The following is a 27,352-nucleotide window of genomic DNA, read 5'->3' on the forward strand; positions in this document are numbered from 1 at the left end:
TATATGCATAAGAATAAAGAGAACTATCTAACTGAAATTATCTTTAATTCTAGGTAATTTAGGAGTATTTTAAAAATGCTGTTAAAGCAATGAACAAAATTGCTATGTAGGTGGAAGTTCTTTTACATTTAACTTGTTTTTAAATACTAAATTTTTTAAATATTATATTAATAAATTATATATTAAATGTAGTGTAGTCGATAAATTCAATGTAGTTTATATATTTAAATAATACTTACTTATGAACTTATAAATAAAATGTAACAAATATATAAAAAGATAAAAATTATTAAATATTTAGAAAAATAAAATTACTACAAACATAATTCAAACACTTTTGTTGTAATTATTAACCTAATTATTAATCTAATTATGACTAAGTAAAAATCGAAATGATATACAGAATCTGATGGTTACATAATAAAATATTTGTCATTCAAATGTCCTTAATTTTTTTGTATGACATAATAATTTATAATTTAATTGAAATATATTTTAAATTACATTTGTAAAATTTAATTAAATAACAGATATTTAATTAAAAGAACTGAAGATTTTTAAACATTTAAGTAAAATTATTTTATATATAATATTGATTGCAGATTATAAAACCAAGAGCAACTATTTGTTACTAAGTGTTACGGATTGAAACAGTTGAAAGCGGAATACAAAAGTGGGAGAGGTATGAGCGCGCGAACATTTGTTTTGTAAACACTGGCCAACGAACTCGAAAAATGCTTCTATACCAAAACTCAAATATACGACTATAATTCCGAAAAGTAATAACAAATGAACCCTACAAGGCTATACCCTGTTGACGTCACGACAAATATCGGCATAGCAACAGCCACCAATGCGCTATCGGCGCAGCAAGTCGGTACGAGAATATTGAAGGAGCTGCACTTGCCGCGCTTTCCCTCTTACTAGTCTAATCGTGCACTCTTCAAGCAGGCTCGCCATACGACTACAACGGCTCCAGCTAACTCATGTAACCTACGACCACCACGCTCGTTCCTTACGATTACGACTCCTACGGCTCCTGTTAACTACGTAAGCAGCAACACACCACGGACGTGCACCGCTACCACACCACATCGAATCTCACGAATACCTACGTCGTCATCATGTCGTCACCTACGTCACATCACGAACGTCACTCACCACTACAGGTGTAAGAGCTGTCCTCACGTTCGCTGACGCACCGCGGACATCCTCCCACCACTACAGCACTCACTCTATTCCGGCGGCTAAGGCGGCGCCAACTCGCTGCCCCCTCCAGTGCGAGTCTCCCACTACAGCAACTCATCGAGTCTGCCACTACAGCAACTCATTGTATGAGAAGAAAGGAAATTACTCTTCAACCTACCAAGAATACACTTACACTCTCGTCATTACGTAACCAACATACGAAATCTCCTTATTTATTCACTTACACCTTCATTCATACTCCTTACAAATCATTAACTATTTATTATATTTAATAAAAGGAAAGACAATAAACATTAAAGGCAGTATTGAATAACTGCATTGCCCCTTCCACTTGCCAGCAAGCCTTCACCCACCAGGTTTTTAAGTCACCCAGCACTAAGCTAGTTCCATCTATTTACATGTTATAACTTAGCAATGAAATTTGAAAGATGGAATTTATTTTTTTTTCGAAACTATATTTAATATCTCTTATTATTAAAAAATATATTATAAAAATTATTTTTGACATTTTTACAAAAAAAAATTTAATACATTTTTAATTTATATATATCTTTTTCAGTTAATTAATAATGTCCCAAAACTGTTTTTATATTAACGTATTTTATGTACAATCCAGTACTACTATCATTAAATTATAAGTAATTATACTATAAAATTCTTTATCATAAAATTTAAACTATAAAATTAATATCATAGCTATTCTTTACAATATATTTCTATTATGTAATTTTTATGATAATATCGATAATGTGTCATAATATAATACTTCAATAAATTCATTAAATAATGCCACCAGTAATTCATGAACATATTTATTATAAATATAGATCAATTATCTTCAAATATATTTATTTAAATTACTCATTCCTTGATGAGGTTATTTAATGAAAAGACTTTGAATTAAATACGAAAGTAATTTCAATACAGATTTACAATAGTTTCCATGAGAATAAATTCAATTGCACTGGTAAATTTTACATATTGTATCGTAATAATTTGATTGTGATGCCTTATTAAATGAATCATATATTATTTAAATATATTAGTTTAATAAGATGTTTATTATTATATATTTATCTTAAAGAATAATAACAAATTATTAAATTCAAATAAAATTTATTACTTTTTTTTATGTTCTAATTTTTGCTTTTGTACAATTTTGTATATAATCATTTTATTTTAGCAAATATTTTCGTATTTTTATTTAACAATAGTCAAACATTGATATATGAGTAAAAATATAAAGTTTATAAAAATAATCTTTAGTGCATAATAATTAGATATCTTTCTAAATATAAGAAAATATTTAAAATAATGTTTATCAAGTTTTAAATTAAATTAAATTTATAAATTAGCAAATTAAATAATAAATTAGTTTTTACTTTAAAACTACCATTTTTATTTGATTGATCTTACGAAAAATTGTATAAAAATTAATGATTAATTTTTAACGACTTAGTTAATACTTTTAATATTAACTAATAGTTAAATAATTGAAAATTAAAATTAATAATTTATTGTTTTACCAAAACAATCTTTTCAATGATTTCGAATGTATAGATTAGCCCAAAAATTTGTATCGTTATAGATCGTGAATTTACTAGTTCAGAATTTTGAAAATGATGACCCGATTATTAATATCGTATTGGCTGCCAAGTACCAGTTGTTTCATCACGTCGATAATAATGTGGCCTATTGTCTCGGAATACCGTTACAGCTGGAAATTGGTTATCTTGTATATATTTAAGAGTTGCACGCATCTAAAAACAAACAATATTTGTAATAATTTAAAAATAAAATTAATAATTAGACAAGATATTTATTTGTTAAAGTTTGAATAGATTCGTGTTTTTCTTAATAAATTAACATTATTTTTAAAACTATTTATAATTACTACATCTTGTTATTACTTATTTGAATTTGTAATTACTTAATTGGATAAAGTTTACACATATTATTAAGAATTATTCTTTATAATGTTTTTAAATAAATTATTATAAGTAATTTTATTTATGAAAATTTTTTACCCATTTTTAAATTTAAATATTACAAACTTATATAAAATTAAAAATAGTTAAATAATTTTATACCTGAGAAACAAAATGTGGCAGTTCAACGTCTGGTGATGTTGAAAGATGTTGTAAAATACATTGATCTGACTGTGCGAGCCAAAGATCAACACCTCGTAAAGGATCATAATTAAATGGTCCAATTCTCAAAAGACCAAGTGTGCAATCATAAACATCCAGAACCTTATTAATAAAATTAAATATTAAAAGTTTGTAATTATATAAGATATTATATTTTACATTTTAATATTAATTTTAGTAGCATTATTAATTATATTATATGTAAATAAAAATAATTAGTTATTAACAAAGTACTGAGCTTTTTAAAAAATTTCCTAAACATATTGCATAATGTCATAAAAGGTTATATACATAACAATCTCTTTTGGAAATTATAAAAATCAAAAATTAATATATATTTAAACTCATTAAATATATCACTATATATGTATAAATATTTATTTATACATATAAATATATACGTATACAATATCATTTGTAATTTGGATAAATTTTTATAAATAAGGTTCAATGACCGAAATATAATTAACTAGAAAATACACACATTATAAAACACAATAAATAAAATATAATTATATAATATAATCATACACAATACCTGTTGTCCACCGGTTAAGTGTCTAGCACATCTGAGTGCCTGATCTGGTCCCTTGTCAGGAAAAGTTGCCGGAAAAATCTCACCAGTTTTGACGTTAAGACCTATACCATATATTATGGGCCAGTGAATACTACCTCTTACTGTTGTATTGAGCTCACCTACACAACATAATGTAAGATCTACCTCGATAGGCTGTTTGTGAAACGCCGCTGTAAAATTAAAAGTTTAATAAAATTTTAACGCAATGAACAGGAATGATAAAATATTAAGAATATATTTCTGATAAATTTATCAAATAATTGACTCAAAATTTTGTCAAAAAAATAAGAGATTGAAAATGACAATTTATGTTAAGTATATATATATATTTTTTATTGTAATTTTACTATAAAAATATAATATATACGCACATACATACATATATATATATATATATATATATATATATATATATATATGTATGTTATAATATATAACAAAAAAAAAATAGAAATGTATATAATACTTCAGTTATTATTTTTATTCTTTAGAAAAATATATTTGTTTTTATTAAACTTATTTATCCAATGACATATGGATAATTTTTTCTTAAATTTCATTTCATTGTTTATTATTTATATATTTATATATTTATATATTTTACACATAATCAATATTTTCCTTATAAAAGTTACATATTCATATTATACGATTATATTTGGAACAAAGTGGACAAACGAATAACATTGTTACAATAAATAAAAGGGAATCAAAATATTATGAATTTTAAATAATATCAAATATTCGGTAAAAAATTAATTTATCAACTTTAGAAGCTTACAAAGTATATTATAGAAAAGCTCTTCAGAATAATTTCTTGGATCAGAATAACCACCGACAAGTTGAATCTCAAGACGTCCCTCAGGAAAACCAAGAGCCAATTCTGATACTTTCTGGATCATTTGAACCGCTGCGTCTTCTGTTCCTGCGCCGTCTAGGTGTGCTAACGCAACTGCACCAGAACCTAAAACAAATATTTTTACTTTACAAATATAATTAATAAAGAAAATCATAAATCATTATAAAGAACATTCTTTAAATATAAATAATGAGTTATACAAAACATCAACAGTTTTTATTAAACTTAAATGGAAAATTATACATTTCTTTATATATTTTCACGACTGATATGAAACGTGAAATATTTAATAATATATGATAATGGATTCAAATATCAGTTCTAATGTATTGCTTTTATGTATTTACTAAAAAGTTAGTTGTATAATATTTTGATTTAGATAGAATATGAAATAAAATTCAAGAGATTTATTAAAAATTATATTTTTTAGTAACATTAAGAATAATTTTATTAAGATTTTTGTATAGCATTAAAGAAATTAAGTTCTTATTTGGCTTTAATCCTTTCCTAATATTATTATAATTATATTATAATTATAATTAATATTTGCAAAAATATAACATACAGCTTAAAATAAATTACATATATACGTGTCCTTTACTCTTTACTTTTTATTTGCTATATTATCTGCTTTCACAATGTCTATAATTTTTTTTTGTTCAAATAAAGTAGTTTACAAAATTTATAATGCGTTTTTATACGTATTCTAATAATACAATAGTAAGGAAAATACAATAAGTTTTAAATACTTACCTATTAATGGATTTTTTGTATTTACTGGTTGGTAAAATTACATGTAAAAGCAGTAATATAAGTAATTATTAAATTATAAACAGAAATAATATTCTACTATACTTTATACAGATCAAAATGATATTTTTATCAATAATTGTTCACTGTATTATAATAATATCATTATTCGTACTATAATACCTGTTTAATACATTTATTCATTGAAAATTTTTAAATATAGATAAGATGCCAGGATTAGTTGATTTTATAAGCGTATTATAGTTGCAAAAGTTCGAAATTTATTTAATAACTTCATGAACAATTCAATTACGAATTTACCTTTGCACAATTATTATAAAAACAAATTTTTTTAAACTTTATAAAACCATCGATTATAATTAATAGATATTTAAAAGTATTTTAAGTTTTCATAGTTTTTTTGTCTATGTAGTATAATATACATGCTTTTTTCATTTAGTAAACCAAATTCAACGTAGTTAAAAAAACTAACGATATAAATTGTTTACTTTTACTTGCTGTATTTGGAAATCAATAGAATTATTTTATATTTATAATTACTTTTTAAAATCAAAAGGACAAAACTATAGTGATTTATTTGTTAAATTTTTTTTAGATCATAGACAAATAATATTGATAAATTAAGAATACTCTTTCCTATACATTTTTTTTTAAATATAAGTATAATATTATAATTTGCAGATCACATTTTCATAACCTGTGTAGTTCTATCTAATAATATATTTCATAGACTGAATTTTTATCGTATCAAAATATTCTGAGATTAATACTTTTCGCATTACACATGCAACATAGATATGATAGTAAATAATACTTGTTAATTTAAAGTAAATTTAGTAATACCAAAAGTATCACATTTTACTTCTCGACGCTGTCGAGTGAATTTATTGATTCAAATAAGATATTTTGACCTTACCATGACAACGTTTAGAATAAAATTCCACAAATAATTAATTATACTTATAATTACTATAATAATTATAATTACTATATTTGTAATGTCTAGCTTGGTGCATAATTTATTGATCTCATATTTTAAATAATTGATTTCATTTTGTACAAACGAAAATTAGTTATTCTAATTGTTTTTGTTCTTCATTTGTACAATTTCATATTTATACTTCTTTTTAACTAATCAAGATTTTTACTGTTTATATAAAATATATAAATACACTAAATATTAAAAAAAAAAGAAAAAAATTTGAATTAAAACAGCCCATATATTTGTTTGTGAAAAAATAAATTATTCTCATTATAAAAAAAAATAACTTTAAAGTTCTATTTTAATGCATATGGTAAGTATTATCTATAGAATTAATATTATTTTGTTCACTAAAATGTAATATGACAATAATATTCAATCTCACACATAATATATATCACAAAAAATTTAATTTATCCACATTAGTGTTAATACTATCAATAATTGTGTATAGGTATATTCATTCATATATGATTCAGGTATATACGTATATTCATTAGCAACTTTCTGCTTTGGCCCGACTGAAACATTTCTTCCAATTGAATTTCTTTATTTATCAAAAAATATATTTATTTCTTTACTATAGAAATAATCTTTATAATTCTATAATATAATAAAATAGTTATATAGTTAATAATATAATATAAAGTGTGCTTTACTTTTCAATCAATATTTATATAACATCTAATGATTTATCAAAATTATATATAAATATTATAATAAATTTCGTATATAACTATTAGGCACTGTAAAAAAAATGAAAAGCTGTCTTATATAAAGTAACATAACAATATACATTCATATTTGGTACCTTTAATAAATTGTTATTCTATTTAAATAAAATAATATTCAAATTCATAAAGAAATTACTAAACTATTATTCTCCCTTGAAATCAGTTTAAAATCAAAATTGCATTCATTTTATGATTTCTTAATTTATGTCGTAGTTTTTCAAAATATATTCATTCTATAAATTTTTTCCTTGCATTTTTCAATTTTGAAACATGTTGATTATCATTAGAGTTTTAATATCACAGATTTCAAAAGTTTTTGTAATTTTAAAGTTCTCTTTTTTTAAGTGTATCTTTGTCGCAATGTTTTATAATACTGCAAAACATTCTAACTACTTGAAAAATAGTTTTACTATTCGTTATTCTGTGATATTATTCGTTGATCGTGATCCAATTCATTATTCTGTGATATTATTATATATTGTAATATATATATATATATTCTAGATTTCTCGTCATTTCAGAATTTTGCATATCCATAACTTCTATTAATTTTAATCCTAATTTATTTAAATTTTCTTATTAAACCGAATAACCTTAATTTCATACAGAGTTTTCGAATTCTCTTACTGGACAAATCTCTGCATCATGTTTACACCAATTATTATAGTAATTGATTAATCGTTTCATTGTTCGATCTCATTGTAGGAATTCTTATTGATAGCACATGCAGACTGTATTTTACAAATCTTCTTTGACCTCGACTTTTCGTAATATGTTCTCTTTTTACAATATCAGTTTATAGTATTTATTAATACAGTAACTCAAATTGTATATATGAAATACATAATATAATAACATTTCATAATTTGAGTTCTTTAAGTATTTCGCTCTTGTCTAGGCTATTTGTTAGTATTTATTCAAATTCTTTCCACAAAGGCTTTTATTTTATAAGGTTATTTATTACTATTGTAGATAAGACTACGTCAAGAATATCAACTTCTTTACATTTCTGCTGTTCCTGTAGTGTCTTGTATTAACTAATTGATATCGGTAACTGGTTCGTTGCAATCAGTTTGTATTCATTTTCAGATACTACCATATTTATGCAGATTGTAATATGACTTGATATTAATGTTGTTTTGACACATCAATATTACGCTGCTAATAATGGACTGGCCAACATTTACTTTTTACCCAGTTTTATTTTAAATAATGAATTTCTTATTATCAATACTTACAATCAATATATATATAGTCAATTCTTGACATTATTTGTCTTGGCATGATCAATTTATTTGCTGAACTTTACTTTTGTTTTCTTATACTTTACTTATTGTTTTATTGTTGAAGATCTAATGTTTTTATTATTTTAATTAGTTAAATGAAAATGTTTATTCTTTTCAGCGCTGCCACGTCAATCAACTGTTTTTCTTCTTTACATTGATTCAATTTTTTGCCTTATTTTATCTATCATAAAACAATTTTAAAAAGTTTTCCTTTTGCAATGTTAACAACATATTTATATACATTTAATTTTAGGAACTGTTATTAAAGAAAATTATATTATAAAGCTAATTGTTACTCAATAAAATAAATTATTATAATAAATTTTATTATTCTGACGTACTCCTATTATTATGCTTATTGTTAATCAGCTTCTCAAATGTTATTGTTATAGGATTATAAAATCGATAATTTATAATAGTTAATTGTGATTAGAAAAATTAAAAATTTATAATTGATTATAAAGATCTATATTACCTTATAAAAATCGTTGCAGAAAGTATTAATTACATTATATTTTAAGTTGAGCAGAATGTGTAACATCCTGTTAAATTTCATGACTTGAGTCAATATGATCCAGTTTTGAAAAAAATATCGAAATTAATGAAAATGACAAGCAAATATACTTTCAAATAATTATATATTTCTTAATTCTTTTAAATAAATTTGTATAATGTTTACGAATTCTTAACAACGTAATTAAAAAAGAGAAGATTAATATTCATGAAATTATTATTTTTCAATTATATTTCAGCAATAACATTATTTAGTTTATAATTACTATTATTTATAATTTTGTTTACAATAAATACATTTTTATTCTGTTATAAGGATTCATTTATATTTTTATATTTGTATAATTTTGTCTAAACAATGTTAGAATTTAGTATTAATTGTATTTTTTAATATAATAGTTTTAAATTAATTATTATTTGTTTTCAATAGTAGAAATTTTAAATTTAATTATTTAATTTTTTTATTTTTAAATATGTCTTACTGTTCGGAGTTCCAGTCACTTGGTGGTCAAAAGACCAGGATATTTGGATTAGGCCATATCCACCACGTTACTGGTGTCAGTGTGTGAATAAGTGAGAGGTTAATGCTTCAATTCAGTAATAAACACATTTGTTTTTCGTGATATTTATTGAGTTTGAATTATAAACACACAAGTATGATTCTACGTTGGTAGTGAGAATCAGTGAGACCGTACCGCTCCTTGTTGGTATTTTGGGTGAAATTAGCGTGCACTTCAAGTCGAGGTTATAGTGCACTTGATAAAAGTTACTACACTAAGAAGTGCAAGGGCGTAAATCCTTGACACTCCTTGTATAGAGCCACGTTTGGTACTTTAGGTACGAGTTTTTTTATTTAATACCTCAGCGGGCATTTAGCAGTATTGTGGCACTTGTACAGAAGTAGTGGGCATTGTCTCCTCAATTCGGAGTGCAACACCGATTATAATGACCTCTATAGAAGGTGCAGCCCCTCGTCCGGTGATCAGTATCCGAAGACAACGGTCTTACAGAAGGCGCATCGCTTCGACCGCAGAGTGTGGTGGCATCTAGCAGTATAGCGTGTTTCCTCTTAGTTGACTCATGCAAGAATGCCCTTGTAGCTGGTGTCATTTCGTGTACCTTCAGCCGTTTGCGAGAGCTTTGCAAGCATATAGTGCCTATCGCGACTGGTGCGTTCGCACCATCAGTGCCGTATGAGACTGGCGCGTACGTTTTCAATATTTGGTTCCTCTTTCGATTAAATTCACAGAAATTCATTTTCTTACCTAATTCTGTGATGAGTGCATTGGTGGTGCGCTTCTTATTTAATATTCACTCTTGTAATGCGATCAGCATTCTTGACTACTTGACTATTGCGCACTTATAAATACATTTATACATTTATAAATGGTTATAAATGATTATGACTTCACTGTTGGCTTACTAGCTTATTATTGTAGAGTCTGGCAGAATTATGTGCGTATAATTTGTAAAATTCACTAACTAGTATAAGGCGGAGTTTAGTTGCTGTGTAGAGTATTAACTGATAACTAATTGATTTAGTGATTTATAGTGAACCTACAAGCCTATTGAATACGCGCACGAAACTAAAGGCTTATTCGTTCCGTGGCGTCTATTGCATCGACTATTCCATGGCGGTCCTGCAAAGCCAGGCCGTGATCCGTGCCATGGCGTCTTCACTGAGAGAATTTCAGATAGAAAGCAAGTTTGTCGCGTGCGTCCTTTAAATATGCGCACGGAAAATTATTTAGCTGGCAACAATATATTGGTGTTGCTATGCCGAAAGTTTTGCATGACGTCAGAGTCCAAGCTCTAGAACGTTCGAGAATTGTAGGGAAGCAAGATTTAGACGTTTGGAGAATTCTACCGTGGTGACTATGTGGTAACTAGATAAATAATACAGGACGTTCGCAAGCAAAAGCGTTAAAATGATCGAAAAATTCCGGAGTCAATGTTTACGATTTCGCGAACTATAACGATTACAAATTGCGGAGAATTAATTTTCTTGTAAAGTGCTCCAATCCTGAACACTTATTTTATAATAATAATTACATATACTGATACAATTTACATTTTCTACAAATATCATAGATTCCTAAATAAGATAAAGTTAAATTTACGTATTTTTTTAGATAATTAATTATGTGTTAGAATTATATCGGAAAAAAGAAGGTATATCTTTTACAAATATTTTATGAACCGAAATGCATAAATAAGGTAAATAATAAAAAAAAACAATATATAATGAATAGACAATGATGCATTGGAACCATCAAAATAATTATAAAATATTATAGAATTGAACGTATACACGTACATAACCGAGAAGGAAGTAATATGCAGACTGATTCTTCGTATAGATATACTCCCGCATGGTGTATTATAGATATCTCCTACAAATGGCAGAAATATCGATTGTTGATATATGAGAAAGAGTCATTCTTGCAAAAGACGTTTATATTATCAAATTACAAATATATGTAATTTAATTATTTAAAAAAAACCATTGTGTACTAAATGTATTTTTAAATCAATACGTCAATCCAAGGTATTCTCATGAATAAAAACATTCCACTTACTTTATAATAATTACTTTTTTTATTTGTTCCATAACAAATCTCAGTGGGAATAAACTTAATAATTATAATAAAGTTATATCTAATTTTTTTAATTAAATGTACAAATTAATATATTTGAAATATTTGCTGAAGATAACTTAAAATTACAAAAATTACAGCCGCTTGACAAGATTATAAAGAGACTTTTAGAAGTTTAAAAATTTATTATATAGCGAAAATATATGATCATATAAAATGTAGGAAGACAATAACAAACATTGTATAATTTTTTTTTGACAATTAGAAATATCTACAAAAATTATATTATTATTCAAATATGTAATCACATCTTTCTACAGATATAGTTATTAATATTCTATGAATAATACATAATTATTCTAATATACCATAAATATATATTATAAACCATGTTGACCATAAAAAAGTATAATTTTATAATTAGATAGACACATAAGAGAGTACATAAAAGCAATATATTTACTGTGTTAAATGTAAAAGTTTATCATTAGAAAGATATTTCAATTAAATAATAATATTTCAATTGAATAAATAATAGGTTTAATATATTCATTTTAAGAACTAATTAAAACGATTGTAATAGTTAAAAAGTAGTAATTACAAATATATGAAGTACATAATATAAAATGTAATTGTTTAAAATACAACGGTATATTTATAAAAACTTTCATTATTTTTAATATTTTCAAAAATAAAAATAACATAAATTATTTTAACATAAACTTAATAAATATAACGTTTAATAACTTACCAGAATGCCTTAGCACAACAATTACACATGTCGTTACGTCATCTGATCCAAGAATATTCACATTTTCTATAAAATAAATTATTTAAATTCTTTTACATTTTATTTACATAAATAATTGATTTATTTAAACAACATTTAAACATATTTTTTGTATTTTAAATTTTAATTCATAATTATTTTAATATAAATTTAATCCAGCAATTTACAGAAATCGACATTACATTATATAAAGTTAAATAAAATACTTTATACCATCTTCATTGCTGCGATAAAAATATTTTCATTAAAATATTTATTTGACTGATTATTAATGATTGAATATTAGAAAAATTAAAAATGTTATTTAATAACAATAAAGAAACAAGGTTTAATATTTTTACTTATAAAATATTAGTAAATTTGAATAGTAATTTATAAATTCGATCTTGAACGACGAAAGTAAAAATTACAAAAAAACTTTTTTTAATATAAAAAAATATTTGGTAATTGCAATTATAGAAACGTTAATGATATATACTTTTCTTGTCAAATTTTTTTGTAAAATTAATTACATCATTGTTGAAAGTTGATAATATAAAATATATTTTTAAAGAGTGATTATTTGTTTAAATTTTATTACTAGAGTAATCTTTGACAATTATAAATTACTATCATGTGGCAGAGTAGCAGCCATTTCTCGTTGTTGAATATATAAAAGTCCAGCAGGACCAACAAGCTTTGCTGGTGTCATATGAAGTTGCGTCGCTGTTTCTCGATATATCGGGTGTGCAGCATATAAAGATCGACTATCCGAAGGGGTCTCCTCCTGGAGAACCCCATTTACGACCAGTACCATTCTATAAAATATAAAATAGTAATTATTATTAAATCAAGTTATATTTTAATCATATATATTTGATTGTAAAAGGCTATATATATTGCAATTACAATCTTAACGTTTTAAGACTCTTCATTATTCATAGAATAATATATGTCATAGGAAAATATATAAATAGTGGAATAAAACTTTAATTCGTAGAATATCTAAGCATAATGTTCAATTTTACATTAAAAATAGTAATTAGAATTTTGATATTTAGATTAATATTGATAAAAATATTATTGTATAATTGCTGATATCTATAATGTAGGCTTTTATAAAATATAATAACACTATATATAAAAAAAATTTACCTTTTCTAATTTTAATTTCAAAATTAAATTTATATAATATTTTGAAAAAACTTTAATACTTTTCATTTAAAATATATTTTTTGTGTATTTGTGTATTTTCATAAATTAAGTGCTAGCATACATTAATAATATAGTAGGTGCTTTCAATGCAAAATGAAAATCACCAAAAATTTTCACGAACCAATTATTTAATATTTTAATCCTTTCTGTGATATTTTCAAGAAAAAATTCTATAATACAAAAGATAGTTTATTATTAAAACACTAAATTATGTGACACGATAAATGAAATAAAAAATCTAATGCTTTAATGGTTAATTATATATGCTACTCCAAAATAATTTAAAAAATAAAAATAAATGCATTCTTAAAATACAAATATTATTATTATTCTCTAAATAAGTTTTTTTATTTATCTATTACTATATTTTTATTTTCATTAATTATTTGTTTTATTAAATAATTTTTTAAATACTTAATAAAATATGTGCTTCTCTGAAATGTTTACTTTCTCGTCGAACGAGTATTAATAATTTACATACATTTTGAAGTAAATTGATTGAATATTTTTAATTATTTTATAATATACTATTGAATCAATTAATATATTATTAAAAAATTAATGGTAAACAGAATTTTAAATCTACTGTTAATAATTGATTTAGAGTTGATTAAAATTGATTATTAATTATTAATTTAATGTATTATTAAATTGAAATTCAATTCATGAATTCATCTAAATATGAACACTTAGATTTTATTCGACTAGATGTAAAATTTGTAAATACTACAGGTATCAATAAGACAAAAAAAGTGCCGATAGATGAGACTTATTAAAAAAAATTCTATAAATGTAAGTCTATAAAAGTAATATTGGAAAAATAATCAGATAAATGATATAGCACAAAGCTCAAATTAAATACAAAAACTATCACTAGTCAACCAAGTAAATCAATATCGAACAAAACGTCGAATAACTGAGAATAACGGAAAATTCTTTGAAATATGTATTTTTAGCATTTTTAACAATAAACTTTTCTTACACAATAATTTACAAATACTACTTCAAATTAAATCATTAGATAGAAAGAAAGGAAAATCAATAATTGCTAAATAATAACTACTATAAACTATGTGCACTGAAGGTGAAATAAATAATAATAGATGAAAAGAACATAACAGTTGCAAGCATAAAGCGTGAACCTCTAGTTTTCACGATACTTGTACGAATAAACATAATATTCAAACATTTAACATACGTATATTAATTTAAGTTATTCTAGTACTTCGAATTTTGATATGATAACTAATTCTTAAAAATCGACGTGGGTATTGGTATCTGATTTATAGGATACATTAATCATTTATTTAAACCATTTAAATAAATAAATATTATTTAAATTCATAAACTATTTATTATATTTTCATACGTTTTAAAATATAAATAAAGAGGCATAATGAATAAATGGAAAAGTATTTATCTTCAACAGTTTTTTGTTTTTATTGATTTCAAATAAAATCGTGAAGTTACTTCAAATATTTTGTAATTTTCATATTAAATATAAATACGTTAAATAATACTTTAGGGTATTTTTAAATACATTGAAAATAAATTGTTTCTTTATTCAATTATAGGTTTTACCAGTATAATACTCCCTTTAACATATTTATTTGGACATTTATTTAAATTGGAAGATTTTAGTAAATTTTAATGTGGTAATCATTTTTATTATAGGTAAATAATAATTTTCAAATACTTTTATTCATACAATATTTATGTAATATATCATTATTTTAATATCATTACAATTTTTTATATTGTTATTAATACAATATATAATAGTCTCATGAATAAATTCAAATAATCTTATAATCAAATTTAATAAACATATAATTGTATAACATTTAATAATTTAATAAAAAAAATTATGAAATAGTTATTCAGCCTTGAAAATTCAATATTATAAAAAATTTTTTTTTATTTAATTGAGATACACGTACTAGAAAAATATTTATAAATTATACGTGAATCAAACTAAACTTTGCCAAGCAGAAGGAAATTTAAAATTAAATTATTAATTTCGAATTTAAGTTGAGCCAATAAAAAATATAAATATGTTATGGACACTGTATATAAATCATAAGCTATTGTACAAAATAGAACTAAATTTATTAATTTAAATATAAATAAATAAAAGGTCAAATGTTTTAACATTAAATGAACATATGACTTAAATCATGTATTAAAACACACACACACACACACACACACACACACACACACACACACATATATATATATATATATATATATAATAAATAGAATAATTATAATTCAAATTTATTCATAAATATTCTTTAAGAAAAAATATTCCATTTAGCAAATTTTTTTAGCATACAATACAATAAAGCTAGACTTTTAAAAAATAGTAGAAAAAAGAGTTGTGACAAACTTATCAAACATTGATTTCCTTGTATTTCTGTCATTAGAGAAAAATATTTCTGATATTTTATTTTAAATTTTTATTAATTTTTAGTTTAAAAATTAAGCTTTTATCGACTTGAGATGTTTAGACTAATGAAACTACCGAAGTAGTAATTGTACAGGATATAAAAATTTTATTTAATTAACATATAATAATAAAATCATATTCAACATATATTAGAAAGTACTTTTTTTAATAACACATTAATTTATTCAAGCATATTGTTAATCGTATATTACAAATATAAAGATAAATAATTTTAAGTTAATTGTTTAAACTATTAGTAGTAAAAATTAATTGGAAATATATATAAATTTTTGCTTCATATGAATTAGTTTAAATTTTTAATAAAATCAAATGTATATATGAAATTTTAATTGGAAGCATACAAGTCATATTATTGTACATGTTAAATATTTAACAAATATATGTACAAAAATATCATGTAATTGATTGTAAAAAATACATATAATTTTATAATATTAATAATATATTTAATAAAAAAAAATATCTTTAATAATTATGCTAAAAATGTAATATGCTATTGAACTGTAATAGATTAAAATTATAATAAATAAAAAAAGTATTCATTTATTGGATAAATTATTACAATTATAACATTAGAATTAATCATAATAAATTCTAATGTAAATACTTATAAAGAAATTCAGTACTAGACTATATATCTATATGAAAGAATCTGTTTTCATCTGCTCTTCATTTTCATTTTATTAAAAATTATAAAACTTTTATGACTGAAATTCTAAAATATTTCTGAGAGTGTGAACGTTTTATTTTAAATCATTTAAATTATTATTTAAATTAAAAATTGAAAATGATTAAAAAGCATTTCAATATAGAAATCAATTATATATACTTACTAGCTATATAAAAATTTGAAAATTAAAATTAATTTTTTTATACTATTGCGTTTTATTTTATTATGAATATTATAATTATTGCATTTGAATCTATATTTTGCTAATTTCATTTCGAGTCAAATGATATAAATAGTATTCATATTTATTATTGCATAAAATCATAATATCATAAAAAATTAAACGATTTATAAACAAATATTTTAATAAGATTTAATATATTATAAATTTCTTAATTATAAGCTTATCGTATATATTTTTTTGTTATTTTCAATATTGATCACATACATTTATTTTATTTCAATTTTATTTTTTTTGCAATATTCTTCTTTAATAAAATTCTTCTTCGTTAGTAAAATTAATTTTTATTCTTTTTAGTACTTTATAATTCTTATTAGTTTAGCTTCAATGTCGCTTTCAGTAAAATATTTTAAACACAAATAAATAAAGAATTTATATTATTTATTTTTGTATAATGTTAGTGTTTTATAAAATGAAATCTTTCTATTTTATTATCAATTATAATTTTAATCTCTTGTTAAATTATGTATGAACTATACATTTCATATTTTAATTATATTGGAAATTTATATATTTGTAATATTTTTAATGTTTGTAATTAATATTGTATTTGTAGATAAAATAAGAAAGAGTATATCTGATTTATAGATAATAGTTATCTTTTTTTCAACTATAATCTTAGAGATGAATGTAACTGATATTAACATTACAATAAATGTTTTATTGTTTATTTTTATCTTCTTTCACAATTACTCAAGTTGTGATTTGTTTGTACCACAAATATTCCTTGTATAGCCGACACGCCAAAAAATTATTAAATTACCAAAACAAAAAGTGAAAGAGAAAACTATATATCTATGATACCTCTGATCCCACATTTTTTGTATACGTTTATTATCTGTATTATATTGTATATTATAATTATTATATGTATATATTATAATTTCATTTCATATCAGAAAAATATCCTTAGCTGTTTAAAGTAAATATTTCTTTCTTAGTATTGATCTTTCTTGCAAAGCAATGGTTATAAAAAAAAATATACTCACTTCAGGTAATGTTCTAAAAACGTATTTTTATGTTTTTAAATTTAACAAAAACTTTTATTAAATTCTAGTAAGAATTTGTACTTATTTAATAAATTAATTAAAAAGTAAATAAAGAACAAACTATGAGTTAGTATATATATGAACATAATTATTTGACAATAAATACATACAGTTAAAAATACAATTCAGAAAATAAAAAAAATATTTTCAAATCCTACAAATATTTACAATTTACAATGAATGTTTATATTGTTATAAAATAAATTTAAACAAAGTTGCTTGTATTAATTCTAATTTAATATTCAGTATCATAATTAAAATGTAAAATGTAATAAACACTTTAATATACTCAAAAATAACTAAGTAAAAATTCTATCAAGAAATACATATTTATTAATTTCCATTCAATTGAATATCCTCACATTTTAAACATACAAATATTTATTTTATATAAGATTTGTGAGAATGTTATAATCCAAAAAATCTATAGTAAATTTATCAGATTCAGTATAGTATATTAGAATGAAATTTTTATATTTATTATAAAAATGGGTAAAACTAGCAAATGATAAATATTCATGATGAATCTAAGAATAAACTAAAAGTATAAATTAAATATTAGATAAAACCTTTAATAATTGTAATTTCTAAAAGTATAAAATATAAACAGTCTTAGAAATAATATAACTAAACATATTTAGATAAAAATCTAATTCATAAAAATAAAACATAATATATACAGAAAAATATTAACTATTAATGGCAAAAAATAAATAAAAGTAGTATGTTTGAAACATTGTAAGTTGATAAATATTTACAATGTAAAATTTTATGAAAAAAAATATAATATTAAAAATTCATACTTAAATAAGTACATGATGATTATATTTAAATACTTAATCACAGATTTTAATCAAATTAATAATAATATTTCTAAAAGTTTCAGTTAATATTGTCTAAATTAAAAATCAAAAATAGTACTTATTGAATATTAAAAATACAGACAATTCTGTTATTCGTATACATTTTGAATGTACACATTATACTTGTATTCAGTACAATTACTAAACAAAATGAAAATGACAATATGACTCAATATTAGGCAAATATGAAGTTCATTGCATTTTATTTTACAATTAATATTGTAAATTATGTACATGAATAATTCATACATTAAAAATTTTTTATATTACAATTTTTTAAATTTTTGACATAAATTCTTTTTTTTGTATAAGATAATTTTTTACAATTTTTCAATTTATTTGTATTTATAGGGTTTATATATTTATGAGGTATAGTTATAGGTATATCCAATTAATATTTATTTGATTTTTCTTTAATTTAAAAATTAAATTTGTTAATGATTTAACCGTAAATATCTAACATTACAAAATGTCTATTTAAAGTTCTATTAAAACTTACAAAATTTTCAATTTAATAGTATTTGTATATTAAGTTAATATGTAATTAACTCCTAAAATAAATTCAGATGAATTGTTTCTATTAAATTTTTGAAAGTTGTAAATGAATGCAAAAGAAAGTTTGTAAATAAACGAAAAAATATTAAAAATTATTATTCTGATATTATTCTAAGAACTTATTTATTTGTAGAAAATAGAACTTATTTTAATTAATAAAAATTGAATTTTTAATGGTAAGTGTTAAGATAAAGAACTAAAATAAATACTCATAAATTGTTAAATAATAGAATTTTCTTTGAAATAACAACTCATGTATACAAAATCTGAGATCTATATTGAAGTAGTATAAACAATACTTATTTATAATTAGTAATGTATGTCTCATATACGTATAATAAATTGAATATTTAAAGTCTTCAATGGATTAATAGCATTGAACATAGATGTGAGTTTATTTATTACTTGATCTACATTTTCTTGTATGCTTTCTAAGGTGTGCAAATTTGATTATATTTTTTTAAAATTTTTATTTTAGTTTACCTTTTTGTGAACTCAATATTTTTATTTATATATCATCATTATATATTATATAACATATTATCATTACATTTAAATTAATTATTGTACGATATAAGATAAAGATTGTATTTTACAATTTTATATATTTATTAGCATGAAAGAATCTTTAATAAAATACTGGTAATTTATTGGACATTACTGATAATACAATATAAAAGTTTTATTTTTTACAATTAAGTTAAGTATTATTTTCAATTATTATTTTGCACCTTGTAATATATTGACTGTATAAAAATTGACTTAAATATAAAATTATTACTAGTTAATTACAGTATAAATGATTTGTACTTTATAAAAATGAAAAAATGTTGATAACAAATAATTAATTTTGTTTCCAAACGTAAGAAATTTCAAGTATCTATTTCCAGTCATGGTTATTATATCACAAAATCACTGTGCGACACAAAACATAATAAAACGATTATACTTCAAAATCGCTAAAGCAATCAGTCAATTAATCATTCAATAAATAATAAATTTATAAACTGATCGGTTTTGATATATCAAACTCTACACTTTTTCTCACAAATATTTACCCCGTGTATTATATTTTTGATGTTCTCGCACGTACATGCGACCTTCCGAAAAAAAAGCAATTGGCTAAACTAGACCTGGCTGTCATGGCCTCAGCGGCAACTGTTGTCCATTCAATGACGTTAACCACAGAAACGTGGAAGAGGGGAGAAATTAAGAAAGACCGATCGTGATCTAATTTACGAGGCGTGTGCACACTTTTTAACATATCATATTGGGCTAATTATAGCCTGTGCGTTTAGTATCAATTGAAGAGTGGATTGGTTGCTTAGATACAAATGGTCGATACGCATTATTGACCAATGAGATTTCCATGGGTTATCACCAATGAATACGAATCGAATACACTTTTGGGACGCTACCAACATGATTTTTATCTTTTATATTATATGAATACACAAGTGTCAAGAATAAGACTTTTGTTAGTGCATACTTTACTATCATAAAAGAAATATTTTGGGTAAAAAATTATTTATTATTATCTCGTTGAAACTTGGATTTTGTAAAATTGAATATACCAGTTTAATATATATATATATATATATATACATGCGTGCGTGTGTGTGTGTGTGTGTGTATCGCGTAATATTCTGGAAAACAATTTTTAATAAAATAGTTTAATCATTTTTTTTGTACTATGAAAATTGTTGAATATGATAAAGTAAAGTATATGTATCTATCATTAATTTTTATCATATAATTGGTTTGTTATAGATAAGAACTATTTTTCCTTAAAATGAATACATAAAAACTATTTCAATGAAAAAAAATTTACCATCTGTTGCAGAATTATTTAGATGACAGAATATAATCTTACATACTGATTCATCAAATATAAAAATTTATTAGATAAAACATTAACTACTGGTTTTATTCTGAGTATACAAAAACTTTTGAAGTGTTCCCATTAATTGATTATTATATTTGAAATCAGATTTTTCATCTATTGATCTAAAATATGAGGATATATGCCGTTTTAAAATAATATATATATAAAGAAAAGAGCAAAATAACACGTTCCTTTATGTTCTTACGACAAACGCAAAATTAAGATTGTAAGGCAAATTCGTATACAATTATATACGTTATACTATATTAAAGAGCCCGTTGTTGTTATATACAATTGAAATTTCTCATTTCAAAATCATTGTTTTTTTATGAGACACGATATAAATTGAGATAAATCCAGTAGTTCCAACTAGAGTAAATATATTGAAAATATTTATTTAATAATCCTCAGATATAATTTAGTTGAAAATTCTTATGAAATTTTTATTTAAAATATATGTAAAAATATTAATGAATTTAACAGTGCAATTTTATTTGATCAACCAGTATACCGAACTATAATTTGGAGTAAAAAAATATACGAAAAATTAAGTACTCTAAGTAAGAAAGACATGGTAATACTATACAAATCGAATTACCGTTATCATTAATTTCAGATAAAACAAGATTTATTCAATGCGAATAAGGCTATTATAATCTCAATAATTTATTATTTGTATAAATACATGTTTTAATATTGTATCTTATTATGTTTAAATTCACTATTTGCTTATCTTACTATTATAACTAATGAACAATTATAACTTTTTCGACGAATATTCATTTTAAGTTTTAAATAAAGGATGTTTTATTTAACTTCTTTCTGAAATAAAAGAAATTTTTTAATATGTATAAAAATATAAATTGAAGTTGAAAGTTACTCAACTTTCATCACTGAAAATAATCTTGGCATCCTCCACATACATACTAATCGTATAATAAAAGATTAAAAATTGTTTATCAATTATTACCTTATTAATACACTAAAAGATATAAATATTAAATTGGCTATTTTATTTTACTAATATAAATTTTTTTTTATTATATTTGTTTTTTGTAAAAACAGCACAATCAATAAATATAATAATTATTGGTAAACTAAATAAACATTTGAAATACTACTTGTATTCCATCGTGGAACTTGTATACAATTCTTGTTCATAAATTATCTATCAATTTCCTGTTTGTTTTTCATTGCGATAAAATATCGCGATAAAAATTTGAATTATTAGATAATAAAATCTAGTTTTCATTATATTACTTGTATAATACAAATATATTTTTGTATTTTTACTTCTTTTAAGAAATTTTAATGTATATATATAAAAGAAATGAGTTAGTGAATGAGTGAAAATTATAAAGTAAACACCTAAAAAATGATAGAAGTACGCTTTCAAATACTAGTTCATTTTATGGATTCTTAATAAGAATATTTTTATATAATCATTCACAAAATGCATTAAATATTTCAAATTTTTATATAAACATATATTTATTTATCTATATAAATATATATTTTTTACATTATAAATATGCTTACTTGAAAATTTATAAATTAAACATGAATTTATCAATTTCACGACACACTAAATAATAATTTACTGAAAACGTGATTATGTGATCTTTAATTTTATTTGATTTTATAAAAAGTAAAAATATTAAAAATTTTTAATTTTGTATTATTATTTATCTTCTTTTCAATTTCCTTAATATTTTAGTTTTATGTAATAATTTTTATATTTTTTAAATACAAATAGTTATTTATTCACATTAATAATTACATTTAAAAAAATTATTTTAATGTATTCATTATGTTTTTATTATTTTATTATTTCAGTTGTAGTTAACATAGAATGAAAATAATATACAAATCAGCTAATAATTATTATATAATATTAAGAAATAATGATTATTTTTGATATATCAAACATAAACTTTCAAATTTAATGTCATTTATATATAAAGTTATTAAAAACATATTTGTTAATTATTTACTTTTTTATGGAATGATTTTGAAAAATTGTTATCTATATATAAAAGATGGAAATAAGTTATAGCTTGTTATATTTGAACGATATCAATTTAACTTGAATTACAATATTGAATGGACCAGAAAATGATAATCATCACTTTAAAATATGATGAGAATAAATTTCTAGACTAAAAATAAAAACATTTTAATGTGTAAAATATAAACATTTGTTCATTTTTATGTAGAATTTCTCATGAGATAAGTTTGTTTGTTATGAATAAGTTTCAATTAAATGTGTAATTTTAATAATTAAAATTTAATTGAATAATCAAATATTAATTCTTAGTAGAAATAAATACTTAATCTTGATTTATTTACATAACTTATTACAGAAGCTTTTAAGAAATAAAAATACAACAATAAATATTTAATACGTTTATAAATAAATAAAATTTATTATTTTCATAATAAAATAAATATATATTTGGACATGTCATTAATGTAAAGTTTTAATCTAATAATGTACCAAATTAAAATAAATTTAAATAAAAGGATAAATAATTTTATAATAGAATTTAATATTATTAGTATAAGAAAACTTGAGAAACTTTTAGCGGACACAAAAAAAATTTTACATTAAATTTACGCGAAAATTGTAATGTGAATGATTCATTTTACATATAATTTTACGATTTGAAGTATCAAATAAAAATATTTTTATTACACTATATATAGGTATCACTGTGTGTAAAAAGAAAATTAATGGAAAGCTATGTGAGGTTGAAGTGGCCTTTTTTACTGTCGTAAATGAGTTTATTTTTGCGAAAAAAAGTGTAATTAAACACTTACAACTACTACGCAATCCTGACTTCTCGAAATACACTTATTTGCCTATTGGAACAATATACAGGCATCAGTTATTGGTGAAAGTATAGGTTATGGAATCATAATACCCCAATAAAGAATTCTACTGATATACTATAATTATATAAACAACAAACTCGCCCGCAGTTCTAGAATCGTAAAACACAACCTAATGAGATACCGAGTCACGCGTGGTTATCAATTCCCATAACCTCTAAATACCTGTAACCCTTTTTTTAGTAGTGTATAAATGTTATCATGTAAATTCTCAGCATTTTCCATGCACCCATCCTCACAAAATAGAAAAAGTAATTACATTACAGTAAATTAGTCACAATATGAATGTACAGAATTTACATTAGTAAAATAATATAATGTATATTAATTATAAATGTATATAATTTATGCAGAATATAACATTTCATTTCCATCCATAATTTTTCCATACTCTAATTTTTAGTTTGTACTATTCAATGAATAATTAATTCAATGTAGGAAAAAAATATAAAACCAAATTATATAATTAGCTAAAAATAATATAAATTTTTAATATATTTAAATAATCTTTAACTTAAATAAAAAAATTAAAAGCAGGCTAACACGTTTAAATATATATTTACTTATAAATATCTTCTAGATTCAATTTTGTATAGATCATAACATATTTCAAAATACGATTTAAAAATTTGTTATAGCACACATAATAAGCAACAAATTTCATTTTACAAATATTAATATTTTACCTAACAATCTATTTAAAAAATTAAAAATTCTTATTAATTTATTCTTATAATGTATTATATATATTAAATTATAAAATATGATAAATTAGAAAATACTATGAGTTTTAATAGTATAAATATAAAATTTTTATCTTATATATTATTCTAATAACATATGCTCCTGATCTCAAATACGATTGTAGTCAAGATTTTTTAAATTTCATTATAATTTCTTACTAAACGCTTGATATTTGAAATATAAATTTTCAGAAACACTATGTAAAATAATAGATAGGAGAGATAAACGTACATTACCTACATCCGTTTTCTCTATAAATTAACTTCTTCCGTTTTTAGTTTTCCATTGTATCTTTATCAAACGAACGTACTTGAAAAGGTAAAAAAATGTATATAAAAATATATAATTTTAATTAATGATTTCAAAGTTTATTAATACAATTTATACCATAAATAATGATAAACACCTTTAATTTTATGTTTTTATTAAAATTAAATGTAATATTTCAAATTAGTTATTTTAAGTAATATGAATATAAATGTATAATATAAAATTATTTGAGAATAGTAAACTTTTATTACAGAACAGTATTATAAAACATATTTTCCAATGTTTAATTTATTTAAATAATTATGTCACTGTATTATTTATAAGTTTAAATATGTATGCTTGTATTAAAATAAGTTATGAATATATTAGATAAAAAATGTCTCTTTTTTATCCAGTTTTTATTCTTAAAATTTATTGAATACCAAGATCCAATTGTATGTTTTAAATGTTAGATACAATTTTTAATTTGTATTAATGGCCGTAACATATTTTGTTTATACATTTAATATTCAAAATTTAATAATTAAAAAAACTTTGGAAATAATTTAATTCTTATAAAACTTATTAAAAATAAGTATATCTAATTAATATTTATTATTAAATAATGTTTTTATAATATTTTACATATTTCTTCTCTTTGTTCTCTTATATTTTGATTATTTACATACAGTTTTAAATTTTAATATTTTTGATTAACAATCTTATCAAGAATCATAAAACTATGCAGTGTAAAATAAATACAATATAGAAATAGAGAAAGTAAAAATATAAACTCATTAAGAGTCTGAATATATAGATAAATTTCATTTATATATATGTAGGCAAAGAAATAAATATATTGGACTATTTATTTAAAAATAATGTATTTTTATTAATATTAATTAATAATATTAATATTTTAACAAATCATATTCAAATAAATTAAAAAACTGATGTATACAATTTTAACTATACATTAATGAAAAAATATATAATAAAAATATATAATTTAAAAATTTTTTAAGGTTACCACTATTTATAAATATAAAATGATTTAGATTTTTTTTCAGTAATATACCAAATAATTTTTATTTTTTGTAACTTGTAGAATTATATATCGATATTACGCTATTATAAAGAGCCAATAAGCTTGCATCATAATCACAAGTCTGAAAGAGACAAACTTTTTTCTACATTTTAAGTTTTGCTAAATTAAAACAAATATCGTAAAAGTGAGAAGCATATGAGCTTGTGATATCTTAGGATCCCACTAATAGCTTAACTTTAAGGGTCGTAACTATTGATTAGGCTTACTCTTCCTGCCACATTACATATTTTGATTGAACTCGACCTTTTTTCCGTATGCCTCCTTTTCTTCTCGTATATTGCAACTTGATATTAATTTTGAAATGGTTAGCATATTTCCATAAATACATTAACTGTTATAGAATGTAATACAATCGTGTTCGTAATTATATACTATTTAAATATATTATCATACAAAACTAATTATAAATTTTTTATAAATACATTATGAATTGTCTGTTTATTCCAGTTGTAAATTCATCTTAATAAGTAGATACTTAAGTTTAATAAAAATATTTCCTCTCTATATATATGTTTGATATTAGCAAATCATCTTGGAATTGAAGTATAAATACGTTTTCTAGATATTTAATGTATATTATCAAATATATTACCATAATTAATATTTTGACAATTATATTATTTTTTTTTACTTTATTTTGTTAAATAAAATATTAGTAGTGCACAAAAACTACATAAATTCAAGTAACATTTTTATTTAAATTTAGGTATATATAATAATCGTCTATCAAAAATAATAGAAAATACAAAAAACATCTTTTAAATTATAACAGAATTAATTAAGTAGTATATAGAATATCTTACTAATATATTTATTCAATGTATATAAAAATTTCCAATATTTACAAGCTGCAAATTTTAGATTATATATATATATATATATATATATAAGTAATACTTTATAATTAAATTAATTAGTTCTTTATTAATTATTAAATAATAGTATTATGAATTTATTTTTA

The 27,352-nt window shown here is 21.8% G+C and overlaps 1 protein-coding gene across 2 annotated transcripts; it reads right to left on the reverse strand.

The window, feature by feature from the left end:
- Positions 1–2,715: 2,715 nt before the first annotated feature.
- Ntan1 (N-terminal amidohydrolase 1) lies at positions 2,716–20,840 on the reverse strand. Of its 2 annotated transcripts, XM_011505017.1 has the most exons (7): positions 20,572–20,840; positions 13,078–13,265; positions 12,430–12,495; positions 4,718–4,900; positions 3,898–4,106; positions 3,300–3,461; positions 2,716–2,969 (listed from the first exon to the last, which is right to left on the reverse strand). In XM_011505017.1, the coding sequence occupies exons 2-7, from the start codon at positions 13,262–13,264 to the stop codon at positions 2,844–2,846; spliced, it is 933 nt and encodes a 310-aa protein (XP_011503319.1). In that variant the 5' UTR covers position 13,265; positions 20,572–20,840; the 3' UTR covers positions 2,716–2,843. The 2 variants fall into 2 exon arrangements, with proteins under 2 accessions (XP_011503319.1, XP_011503320.1); XM_011505018.1 differs by lacking the exon at positions 4,718–4,900 and having other exon boundaries at positions 20,572–20,839.
- Between the last annotated feature and the right edge of the window lie 6,512 nt (positions 20,841–27,352).

This window comes from Ceratosolen solmsi, unplaced genomic scaffold, assembly GCF_000503995.2.
Source record: "Ceratosolen solmsi marchali unplaced genomic scaffold, CerSol_1.0 scaffold49, whole genome shotgun sequence".
NCBI classification, from domain to species: domain Eukaryota; kingdom Metazoa; phylum Arthropoda; class Insecta; order Hymenoptera; family Agaonidae; genus Ceratosolen; species Ceratosolen solmsi.